General features: G+C 36.0%; 1 protein-coding gene across 1 annotated transcript in view; it reads right to left on the bottom strand.

Annotated features, from left to right (window-relative positions):
- Nucleotides 1-784: 784 nt before the first annotated feature.
- The window catches only part of LOC145297839 (matrilin-3-like), a 35,457-nt gene continuing 23,001 nt past the window's right edge, over nucleotides 785-13,240 (bottom strand). The window contains exons 4-5 of the mRNA XM_080144168.1: nucleotides 13,026-13,201; nucleotides 785-1,325 (exon numbers count right to left, since the gene is read on the bottom strand). Coding sequence (XP_080000294.1) covers nucleotides 819-1,325; nucleotides 13,026-13,201 — 683 coding nt within the window. The 3' untranslated portion in view covers nucleotides 785-818. The remainder of the gene's footprint in view (nucleotides 1,326-13,025; nucleotides 13,202-13,240) is intronic.

Below are 13,240 nucleotides of genomic sequence, written 5' to 3'. Positions count from 1 at the left end.
AATCTTGTTTCCTTCAATAACTACAAGAAACCTTCTCCACCACCAATAGCAATGGCAAATAGACATATTGCATGAAAGTACTTCTTTTAAACTCCTCGGCCTAACGTTTACAGGGAATATGGACTGGAATAGATACATTGAGAGCATTGCCAAGGCTGCTGCAAGGAAGGTTGGCTCGCTCTACCGTGCTAGAAAACTACTTACGCCTGACAGTATCCTATACCTCTATAAGGCAACCATTCGCCCATGTATGGAGTACTGTTGTCACATCTGGGCTGGTGCATCTGCTTCTTGTCTCTCGCTCCTGGACAGGGTTCAAAAGAGAGTCGCCAACCTGATAGGTCCTGAACTGTCATTTAGGCTTCAGCCTCTGTCCCATCGACGAGATGTTGCATCCCTCTGCCTGTTCTACAAATACTTCAATGGTGAATGCTCTGACGAACTGCAAACACTTGTACCTCCCGACGTAACTACCCCCGACAAACCCGACAAGCTACTAGGTCTCATCCCTTTACAGTAGAGATCCCTAGGTGCAAGAAAGCCTTTTACTCCAATAGTTTCTTCCCCGGAACTGCGGGTCTTTGGAACTCCCTTCCGGGATTCTGCTTTCCCAACTGCAACGATATGCAGAAGTTCAAGTGTAATGTCAACAAACATCTTTCTACTCATCTCCCTTCATAATGACCCCGCTAATTAAGTCCCTGATAGTAGCCCCCTGCTTCAAAGTGGCGCTGTGCCTTGTTTGGGGTGAAAATTGAATAAAAAAAACAACAAAAAAAAAACAAACGGACATATTCTTTTAATTTTATCGATAATATTTACACAGCTGAACTATCTTGTGAGTTTTGTACTTCCACGGTTCTATTCAGGGCCGGCCTCCTTACGTGTGTCTTACAGGTTCTTTGAGTAAATTTCTCCTTGATATTTTTCAGGCCTTTATAAGTTAGTGCTAAGAAAAGGTAATCCCCCACCGGTTTGCTGACAATGTTCTTTAACTCGGAAATTAATACTTTGGGGCCTATTCCAATGACGAAAAGCTCGATGAATTTCTTCTGGTATGCTCGCGCTTCAGTCTGAGTCGCAGTTGGATTCGCTGAGTAACCGCTCGTGAGAAGTATAGCGAACCTTCTCACAGCCGACCTCGCACCCTTTTCTCTTCTAAACATAATATTCCTCACTTTCTTGAGGGCACTCGCAGTGTAAGTTTTTCCGTTGATCTTTCTTATTTTCCTAATCTTTTCGTGCAGTTTTTTCTTATTCATAGAATCCATCAAGTTAATTTCGATAACTGCTCTGCCGCCGAAATTCACAACTCCCATTCGAACCTAAAGTAAAAAATAAGGAGAGAATTTTAAATAAAACTAAACAATTCAGAGCAAAAAATACGCATAAATCTATTTGTATATCTATAAAAGTGAGAATGTTTGTACAAGGACACATCTAGACCTATATACTCCACGATTTTTATCTACAGATTTGAAGTTTGGTATATAGGGTATTTAGACATGTGGAAAACTTTTTAATTTGTTTTCATCCGGAAAAAAGGGTAGATATAGAAAAATTGGTTCTTGGAGGTCATCAGATGTTATATTTTTGTAAACTGTTTCACAAGTTTTGAAAACACTTTTTAAAGATTGTATCAAGCTGGTCTTAAGAATTTTTTTTTTACATGGTGCTCACCACTTATCAAGGCCCGGAAGCCACTCAGGGATAAGGGTTATTGCAAGTACATTACGTTAGTGTGGAGATTTGATTAAGTGTTTACTTAAGGGGGCGGTTCATTAGGAATTTGTTAACGTTGGACTTGAACACATCCAAGTTGTAGTGAGCTGGGAAGCAGGCAGACGGAACGGAGTTCCACAGGCGTGCAGTTCTAAGAAAGAAGCTTTGTTCATGGAATCCACGTTTTGATTTAGGCACAGATAAAGGGTGGGGAAAATTTTTCACAGTGGATTTAGCTAGACGGGTGTTTTTCGTGAAAGATTGGCGAGGGGGGACCAGAGATTGGAGTTCAGACGAACACCTGCCATGGAAATAACGATAAAACAAGAATAGGCTCGCAACGTCTCTTCTGTGGGAGAGAGGTTGCAGGGTAGAGAAAAGGGCATCCCCCACTAAGCCACGAAGTCTCTTTTGTACTCTGTCAAGGCAGGATAGGCTGTTTTTAGCAGCTCCTGCCCAGATATGGCAGCAGTATTCCATCCTTGGACGTACTTGACTTATTGTCTATAGGGTTTGGTTTCGATCTCAGCTTGATTATTTTTTTACTTACAAGAAGTGAACAGTTTAGGAAAAAGCATAATACTCACATACACATGTCTCAGTTTCTTTCCGTTTTTTTTTTACTTCATTTTTTTAAAGGAATTTCACGTTACGTTTAATACCAGGCAACGCCAGGTCTATCTTCTTGTATTAATATAAAAGTGAGAATGTGTAGGTGTCAAGACATTTCTCAAACTATGCACTCAACGGATTTTGGATCTATAAACTTGAAATTTGTCATATAAGGTATTCTGACCCGTGGAAAACTTTTTAACGGTTTCACGCAGAAAACGATCTGCTAAGTGGTCAAAAATGTAAAAATTAATACTTGAGGATCATCAGACTTTTAGCTGTTTGTCAACTGTTTCACGAGGTTTTAAAGCACTTTTTAAAGATCCTGGCAAGCTGGACTAATGATTATCGTACTTTACTTACTGTATTTAGGTTTTTGTTTCGGTCTCAACTTGAATTTTTTTTTTTACTTACATGAAGTGAACTGTTTAGAAAAAACATTATACTTGCATGCACATATCTCAGTTTATTTCGGGTTTTTACTTATTTTTTTTAATATCGGGCAATGCAGGACTCGTCTTCTAGTAATGTATGTATAAATACTATTGCAGGTGATCAATTAATTACCTATTATTATGATATTCAAATAATGTTAATAAAAGAATAATACTCATTTAAAAAGATATAAGCATTTATAGATAAAACCAATAGAACGATGTTACAATTTACTTCTTATAACATTAGGGTTCTTTTTTTTCTTTTTAGAGAATTATGGAATAATGTTCTTATTGTCCAAATTTTCTGGAGTGGAATTAATAGTTTTCTAAAAAACTAAACCAAAGTAACTTTTGTATTTCAGAGACCATCGTGCAAAAATATATGTAAAAACAAATAATCATAATGCAAAAGAAAGGGAAGAAAATTCACGTATGACAGGAGAACTAATCCAAGTACACGTAGAGTGACTCCCCTTAGCAATTTTCTTTACCCAAAAACTGATATCATAAGACACTAATACAGCAGTTATTAACACTCCTAAGTACACACTTAAAGCTTAATACAAAAAAACTAATCATTTATATACATTAATAAAAAAGCTAGAACAATTCATAAAAATAATTAATATCCATCAAAACTCGTTTCCTGGAAATTGATTTTACAACCAGTTAGCGACACTGACTTTCGGAAATAAGAAGATAAACAAAACATGAAGCAGACAAACAAATGGCCTCACCGAACAGTTTTATATGTTTCTTTTTCTTTTCTCGAAAATCAGGGACATCAACGTCTACCATATTGTACGACACATTATGTTGGTGAAAAAACGTAATATAATTGAAAATTATTGAACATTTATTCTGATAGTTTCATTATTCTTTAATATCTTAACTCATATCCACTGTGTTTCCTACGAACTGCATTGATATAGCCTTCAAATACAACTCCCTTCACACTGTTCACAATGTTTCAAACAAACTACAACATCCTTCTCATGTATGCTAATTTAATTTTTTATTAGCACAAAATGATAATGCTTTATCATAATGATTGATAATCTCCTTTCATTCTATGCAATTCAAGTGAACATACATGTGCATATCACATTTCAGAGAATTGAGAGAGAAGGAAAGACTGAAGGGGCACCAGCGAAAGCGTTAAGTTTTAAGATAGCATTTTTGTTTTAATTATATCAGGTAGTTAATAGAAATGAATAATAATAGGATATCAATCAGGCGTAGCCCATTCGTATAAAAATAAATATGTATTATTATTTATACAGAGTAAAGAGTTTTAGCCTTTTTTAAAACTCGTTTGAGAAGGATTATGAGTTTTAATATATTCGGACCCTGCGTCGGTTGGTAAAGATTGTGTTAATTAGTATAGATTTCCATAGTGTTTCATTTACATGTCTGGACAACTTGCCAGTAATCGAAAATAGACCCAGTGCATCGACCAAGTGAGGCTATAGAGTTCAGAGGTCAGCCCCTAAACAAACACACTAGAAACATGTGTTGAATAGTTAGATGAAAATTGCTTTACTTGTTCGACACAGAGTTTTGGGCAGTTTGGAGCGAAGAAGCATCAGATCCATATTTATAGACAATGTAGAAATCTAAAAGAAATTTCACCGATACATGTCCGTTCGCCGAAATTTTTTTAAGCTAAGTAAGAAAAGTACTAAGAACAAATTTATTTAACCTTTAGGAAGAAATGTGTTGTCCTGTTCATTTTAAATGACACTCATCCTCAATAAAACCTTTAAAACCGCCAACAAATCGCTTTGTGTCCGATACATGAGTTATTCGTTTGAGTTAACCAGGCACTGGACGATGCAACAATGCAGATCATCATAAACACACATGTAAAGGCGACGATCATGAAAGAAGACCAAACGAGACAAATTTATAAAATAAGGGTAACTTTATTTAATTGAATTGTTACTTGATTGCTCACCAGGGATAACCTACATGTGAAACAAGTACGTGTTTGTTATAAAAAACATGTTTCTATTGTTTAACGTTTGTTCCTTGTAACAATTGCTTTTGTTGATTTAAGGCACCTGTGTAAGATCCAAGCCGATATCGTTTTGATTAATACATCTTAAGTCTCGGCTGTTGGTTACTTGACTAGCGTATTAAAACCATATATCAAAGTTTTTATTCTTATTACAAGGAAACCCTTTGTTACATCTTAGAGGTGTTATCTATCTATCTATCTATCTATCTATCTGTCAATTTTCAGTCTACAGACGCGAAATTTGAAATACAGGGTACTGAGATTTGGGGAAATCTTTGTGACCGGTTTTCGGCCAGAAATTTGGCTGATAAGGGGTCAAAGTTCAACGATTTGACCTTTGAGAACTCTACAAAACTCCTCTTGCAATTTTGGGTCTAAACACTTAAAATTTTAGATATAGGTTCCTTGGACATGGATCTAACTTAATAAATTGATTTGAGCCCAAAACAATACATGTTAAGGGGTCATAATAGGGGTCAAATTTTTAAAAAATTTGATCGCTTTTTTTTTTTTTTTGCTCCACAATATACCTCCAAACACCCGCGCAACGCCGGGATGAAATGCTAGTATATCTATAAAAGTGAACGTGTCTGTGTGTCTGTGTATCTGTGTGTCTGTGTGTCTGTGTGTCTCAAGTGGTTAACCGTGACGAGATAGGGATGCTGAATCTCTCAACTTCATCCTCAGTAATTACTGTCTTCCATAATTGTTGTCGTCTCACTAAGTTTTGGTCAACTAATCTTCTGGCCGGCTTTAAGTAGGATTGAAACCACCAAAGGAATATTTTGCCAAAAAGTCGTGAAACAACAACTCTAAAGATGAGAGCAACTAAATAAATAAATTACTCAGCTCAAGTAATTGCAATGATTAAATAATTCAGAAAAATGCTTTAAAAGAAAAGAATATTAGTTAAAATATTAATGTTAAATACTTAACTGGGGAATTTTAGCTTAAGGAAAAATGTTATGAATAGAGGAAACTCAGAAAGAAGGGTAGTTTGGAATTTAGTTTAGTAAACAACGATGTAGCTTACGCGACAAACAAAATCCTCCACTCTGCTTTAGTTAACGGACAGGAGTTGTCTCTGTAATCCGGTGGAACCATCTACGGACACACTAAGGAAAATGTAAGGAAGAAGGTTAAGAGCTGCAAACCTCTAGACGTGGAATATTTGGAAATAGAGATTTGAAAACTCAGCGTTTTGGGTGTTCCACTCGGAAGAAAATGTCTTCATTTTCAGGTGGGTGATAGACGTAGAGAGGACCTATCTCAGAAACGGGCGAGAATCTCTCGGCAGTAGGCTGAAAGACAAAAAAGAAAAAAAAAAAAAAAGAGGCCCAAGATGGTGGCTGTTGTCTTTTAAAGTCTCCGGTCACGTGTAGATCTCTAGCACTCGTGTGGTATATGCAAATTGGGTGTGCCCGAAACATTATAAAAGGCGAGTCGCTGGGAGGAGTGGGAGAAGCGTTTAAGACATGCGAATAGAGAACGTCAACATGTATCTCATATTGTGAACAACGAACTCTACTCAACTCAACTTGTGACTAGCGAACCTCTGCTTGACGTTTTAGCCAAAAACTTGTGTTGTTTTGCATTAGAAAAGACTTTTGATTCAAGGTGCTACCAAAGGAGAGGGAGACAATAAAATGCATGTGATCATTTCGAGTATCAAGCAGACAAGGGTGCAATTCGTCATTGTTAAACACAGTCCGTTTATTGTCCCGTTCGTTATTGTCGTGACTGTGTGAAAACAGCCATATACACATAGAAAGACTAGTAAATATACACGTAACATATCGACACGTACAGAATATACAAAGAAAAGTAATTGTCTTTATAATTTCAACCACTAGACGATTAAAAAAAACACGTTAACCTTATATACACTAGACATACATAGACATGATTATATAAACATCGAAATACAACACTATCAGAAATGACGTCTTTTAATGGACATTCACCACTTTTACCTACCTGTGTAGGACCCAAGCCGATTACTTTGTAGATAACTATAAATTAGACGAATTCTGTTTGTTGAATGTGTATAATACTGTGGAAAATTGCCGGAATAGGTATTGTACCTATTTTTTTGTTTGTTTTTCTTTTGTGCTCCTTTTCTATATTTCAGAGAAATAATATATATATATATATATATATATATATATATATATATATATATATATATATATATATATATATATATATATAACTTAAATGCAAGGTATATTTCTAGTCAACATTACATTTGTTGTGAATAATTGTGACGTCGTATTCGGGTTGACGTTATTCTGTAAACTGCCAAAAAGCCCGATAAACAATCTAGTTTTTGGCTATGGCTGAATATTTACTGGCGAATTCCTTACTGCTAGCATCCTCTATATTGTTTCACCATCATTTTGTTTTATTCTGGTCCCTCCTAGGCCAATACGTGTAACGATTTAATTTGTTAAATCCCGGATAACTTGTGTGAAATTCTTTGAGTATTCTCTTCTGCAAAGTAGCCAGAATTACTACTCTATCGTCGTATAGCAATACGCGGTATAGAAAAAGCTGACTCACGACACCCCCCTTTTTATCGCTCAGACAGACTTGCTTTTTTTTTCAATTTTACTAATGAATTATCATTCTCCGGATCTTTTTTTTTTAACGTCTTTTAGCATGACCAGGAGTTCTATAATCATATTGTATGACAAACTCGACAATTCACTTTGGCCTCTTAGCGCCACTATCACTGTTTCTTCGACCGATTCGGAATACTTGACATCAATCTTGATAACCTATTGGCGTGACTTACCTTTTTTGATGATACATATTCTATTATAAAATCATAATTCAATAGAATTATGCTCCAACGTTGTAATCGATCTGCCGTGTGTATAACTTTTTCAAAACAAAAAATTGTCACCAGCGGTTTGTAGTCTGTTTCATGAATAAACTCTCTTCCGTATACAAATCTGTAAAGCTTTTTACAGCGTAAAATATTGCTAAACTTTCTTTTTTCAATTCAACTGTAATTCTGTTCCGCTGGCGGCACTGTTTTCGAGGCATGTACTATTGGCTTTATAGTTTCATCCCCGAATTTATGCAGCAATATGACACCTACACCCTTATTGATAGCATCCGCATATACAATAATTTTCTACTTAGGGTCGAAATGTGCCAACGACAGGCCTGTTACCAAACAGCTTTTATTTTTTAAAACATCAATTCGCATTCTTTTGACTTTGTGCTCTTTTTTATTAAATTATTTAACGGTCCTCTGATATCGAATACTTTTAGTAACACTATAAGAAAGCGTGGAGTTTCGCAGCGTTATCAGATGCGGACATATTCTTAATCGCTTTTATTGCTATAGTGTCAATAATCTGCCATAAATATTTTATCTTTTTTTTTTTTTTTTTTTTTTTTACACAGTGATCACCACTTATCAAGGCCCGGAAGCCACTCAGGGATAAGAGTTATTGAAAGTACATTACGTAAGTGAGGAGATTTGCTGAAGTGTTTACTTAAGGGGGCGGTTCATTAGGAATTTGTTAATATTGGACTTGAAGACATCCAAGTTGTAGTCCGGAGGGAAGCAGGCAGACGGAACAGAGTTCCACAGGCGTGCAGTTCTAAGAAAGAAGCTTTGTTCATGGAATCCACGTTTTGATTTAGGCACAGATATAGAGTGGGGGAAATTTTTCACAGTGGATTCAGCTAGACGGGTGTTTTTCGTGAAAGATTGGCGAGGGAGGACCAGAGATTGGAGTTCAGACGAGCATCTGCCATGGAAATAACGATCTTTCTTAAAAAGAAGTCGCATTTTTCAGAACTCAGCTTGAATTTTTTGATTCTCTGAAATACTGTTCTATGTATTCTAAACAATGGTAGGGGCAGAGGTTACGTAACTATTCTGTACTTTGCTGTAACAATTTGATAAACAAAAATATCGTAAAAATTTAATTTAACTTGAAAATACTCTTTAAAAGAATAGCACGAATTTCTCTGCATAACGAGGTTAGTGATTAATTCAGTTGAAACACCGGTTCCAGACAGTTCGCCGAAAGTTAAGCAACGTCAGATCATAGTCAGCACTAAAATAAGTGACCATTTGTGAATTCCAGCTGCTGTGTGTGCTCTCCACTTATCTCAGTATTGTTTCCAGTTGTCTAGCACCTCTTCTTGCGCTTGGACTCAAGCAGTGCCGATTCAAGAGAGGTGTGGTTGTAAATTGTGCAACCCTTGCCTCACAATTACACACGTTCCTACCCTTAAAGGGGGCATCCATTATCTCTCGAAACTGAACGTAGAAATCGCAGTGATTAACTGTAATTCAAAGTCATTGCGAAGGTGATTTCTGGAGCGGTAGTTGTCTCTGTTTATTTATTAACGATGGCTGAGCGATATACTCTGTCCTTGTTACTTAATAAATTGATCAACGTATGTAATTTCTAGAACAGAACATCTTCATTCCACTTTGGGCAGGTTTGGGTCTTGTGCCACACTATATGGAATTCTTATTCTAATTTTCTTATCCTTTTGTGCTTGGACAAAAATGAAATATTTGAACATATAGTTTGTCGATTCCGTCAATTTAAATGCCTCGTACTGTGCATTCATAATCCCATCGTAAGGGACATATCGCCATATTCATATTTTTATAGTTAATCATTTATATCACGTACATAATAAACTGTCTCGTTTTTGTTTTTTGTTTTTTTTCATTCGAATTGTGAGTTCCTTTCGATTAATTCATCGATAGACTTTTTAAGGTTTAACTTGTAAGCCCGTTTCAAATCCAACTTTACTGGTATAACTCGTGAGTTTGTTTCGAATTCTTTGCCTCCGCTAGCATGGTCCCTAGAAATGGGTCTAAGCAATTATTTTCGTATTAAGCATTAATGCTTATTATTTAGGAGTAATCACACAGGCCATCATACAAAAATTACTGTTTGAGAAGAATTTGTGGTATTCTCTGAAGTCTGACTGACAAAATGCCTTCCTAGATTTACAGTATTCTTTACCGGTTTCGATAATCTTTGCAGATGACTTTGTATTATTACAACAGCGGCTTAACTTCGATTTCTAGTTGGCAGCAACCATTGGTCTTCACTGGAATTTGGATGGCAATAAGCCCCCGGAAGGTCGTAGTCATCTTTGCACTCAGACAGCGGGGGGCTGGCTAGTGTTTTCTCTCCTCGATTTTTCCAGCCTCCTTGACCCTCAAATATATCGTCAGAAAGTAGTTAGCCAGTTTCAGTTTGAGTAATAAATCTTATATATCGCGTTATGGATGATCATCGGAGACGCAAGGAATTTCGTAGCGTGAAATCCCATCCGGTATTTATGGCTTAACTAACCAAGCATAACATTGCAGGAGGAAATCCCGACTGTATTTATATCCATTGTATCAGAGACGAATTCTAATTGTTTATTGAAGTATATATCATGAATCTATACTCCTATAAAGTTGTTTTTTATATTGATATTCATATTAAAAACGCTTTTTTCTATTTATTTAAAGAGAAAATACAACTTTGTTATATATGGATCGTGGAATTGCATTCACTAGCAAAAGATATAGCTGATTTGCATATTCTTTTAAACATTCATTTTAATTAATTCCCTATTATTATTTTTTTTTTGTTTTCTTCGGGATGATCATTTTTAGTTTACTATAACATGTAATTATATTCATGCAGATAATCTACATGATTTATACTTACGTAATATATGCGTAAAAAGGTTATAGTAAACATAAACCTCTTTCTATATGTCTTTATGTATGCGAGTACATATTTGTTTAAAAAATGCCTACCAAACTCCTCTGTCAGTTTTTTTTCTACAGACATGAAACTTAATATATAAGGTATTCGAACCCATGCTAAACATTTTATGTGGGTTTTAGCCCGGGAAAATCGGTGGAAAATTGTGAAAATTAAAAAAGTGAAATTTGCCAGGTGAAAGTCGAACGACGGCATTACGAATATACATACGTAACGTAATAGCTATTGCTTCATGTTTTAATTTTTAGCCTTGCAGCAAATATGTCTTCATATCTCAGACATTAACATCAAAAGAAAAAGTAAATCGTAAGCTAACGTTTTGGTTTTGACTCTTGGTGGTGGCACACGAGTCATTTTGTTTTGTTTGTTTTTACTTTGTCATCATTACTTCATATTGGGTCCAATATAATCTATATATATAAAAGCGAAAATGTATGTATGTATGTGTGTATGTTTGTGTGTCTGCTAGAAATTTCCACAGACACAACAAAAATTCACAAACTTGGTATCAGATTTAAGCTTAATCCTTCGGCCGAAAAATATCGAAAAATTGGCCCAAAACGGTAATTTTTTCACCCCGAAATCGACAATTTTCGACAGGGGGGGGGTCAACAAAAATCGTCCTCTCGTGACGACGACCGGTTTTACGTATGCGTCAGATGACGTCATGACCTGATTTAGTTTAAATAGTTGAAGAACTGACTAAATTGCATGTACGTCGCGTTAGCTCAGTTGGTTAGCGCGTTGGGTCATTATCTAAACCTTTTGGGTTCGAATCGTGGTGTGAGATGTCTTTAATTTTTTCGATTTTTTAAATTTAAATATTGAACCAGTGTTATTTAAGCCATTTTTCACGTAACGTTCGTTTTTCTGTTTTTTTTTTTTTTAAGTTCGCTTATTCTTAGGTTTAACACCCCTACCCCGACCACACACCCAAAAACACCCTGGTTAAATTTTAATGTCGAAACAGGCTTATTTAAGCCATTTTTCACGTGTCTTTTTTTCTTTTTGGTTTTTAGTTTTAACGTTCGTTTTTCTGTTTTTTTTTTGTTTTTTCGATTTTTACATTTAACATCGTTCGTTTGCCTTACGTAAGTTTTTTTTGTATTTTTTTTCGATCTTTTGATTACCCCCCCCCCCGCTTTATTTTTCAGATAAATTTTTAACGTTCGTTTTTCTGTTTTCTTTTTTTTTACCTCGCTTATAACAAACAAACCTAGTCATTGACCTCATTAAAAACGTTCACGCAGAAAAGGTTAACTACTGAATAGCTATTGCTTACGTCGCCATCGTCGTCGTCGTCGTAACGCTCGCACAAAATCTTAACTCTACGACTTTCGTGCGGGCACCTGTCAATTTTGTTCTTACTTAAATCAATTCAAACATCTTTCAGTAACTCATTCTGGCTGGCCGAACGGTTCATGTTTTTTTCACATTTTATTTTCAAACTTCGCCTCAGGAATTCGGGTTCGATCCTACCAACTTACCAAAACTTTTTACCCCACCCCCACCCCGGTTTCTTTTTATTTAAGAGCACACACACCTCGAAACACCCGGACAACGCCGGGTACCCCCGCTAGTCTATATATATATAAAAGCGAAAATGTGTGTTTGTATGTATGTATGTGTGTTTGTATGTCTCGCAAAAACTTTAGACACGGGTCACGGATTTTTGTCAGATCGGTATCATTTAAAAGTTCCAACTTTCGCCCGAGAAATATCGAAAAATTGGCCAAAAACATTAATTTCTTCACCCGAAAATCATCAGTTTTCTACAGGGAGGAGTCAGCAAAACCCATTCTCTCATGACAAGTTCGCTTCTACGCATGCGTCATACGAAGTGGGAACATGATTTACTTTAAATATTTGAAAAACGGACACAATTTCGTCAACGTCAGTTTCTTAGAGCACGGCTTCATTATCTAAGGGTTTTGGGTTCGAATCGTGGTGTGAGATGTCTTTTTTTCGATATTTTAAAATTTGATATTGAAACATGGTTATTTAAGCCATTTTCCACGTGTTTTTTTTCTTTTCAGATTTTTTAAATTAGTTTTAACGTTCGTTTTTCTGTTTTCTTTTCTTGTTTTTCCGATTTTCGTTTGCCTTACGTTAGTTTTTTTTACTTCGCTTATTCTTGTGTTTTGATTAACACCCTCCACCCCCGCCCGAGCACACACACCTCCAAACACCCGGGAAACGCCAGGTACCCCCCACTGTTTTCTTTTTTTTTTCCGATTTTCACATTTAACATCGTTCCTTTGCCTTACGTTATAAATATTTACTTCGCTTATTCTATGTTTTGATTAACACCCCACCCGAACAACGCCAGGACCCCACCCCCGCTAGTATAATTATAAATACGAAATCTACATTAATCAAAATATTATATTTAAGCGTATTTTACGACCGGCCAATTCTGGGTGGCCTGCTAGTTGTTTATGAAAATGCAACAGTTTTACGCACCTGTGTACGACCCAAGCCGATGTTGCTGTGGTTAACCATGAATGAGACGAATTCTAATTCTTTCTGGAAGGTTTTGTTATTAATCCTCGTTGACGAATCGAGGACGAACACGATATCTATCGGAGTCCCTTTACAAATTAATTCGTTTCTTACTGAAACATTATGAGTTTTCAAAGCTGTAAAATAGAAAGATTTGCCTGATATTTATGAAAATA

This window comes from Euprymna scolopes, chromosome 18 (genome assembly GCF_053919585.1).
Source record: "Euprymna scolopes isolate OS-2025 chromosome 18, ASM5391958v1, whole genome shotgun sequence".
Taxonomy (NCBI): domain Eukaryota; kingdom Metazoa; phylum Mollusca; class Cephalopoda; order Sepiida; family Sepiolidae; genus Euprymna; species Euprymna scolopes.
The sequence above is the reverse complement of the archived record's forward strand: the minus strand, read 5'-3'. Positions and strand labels throughout refer to the sequence as shown.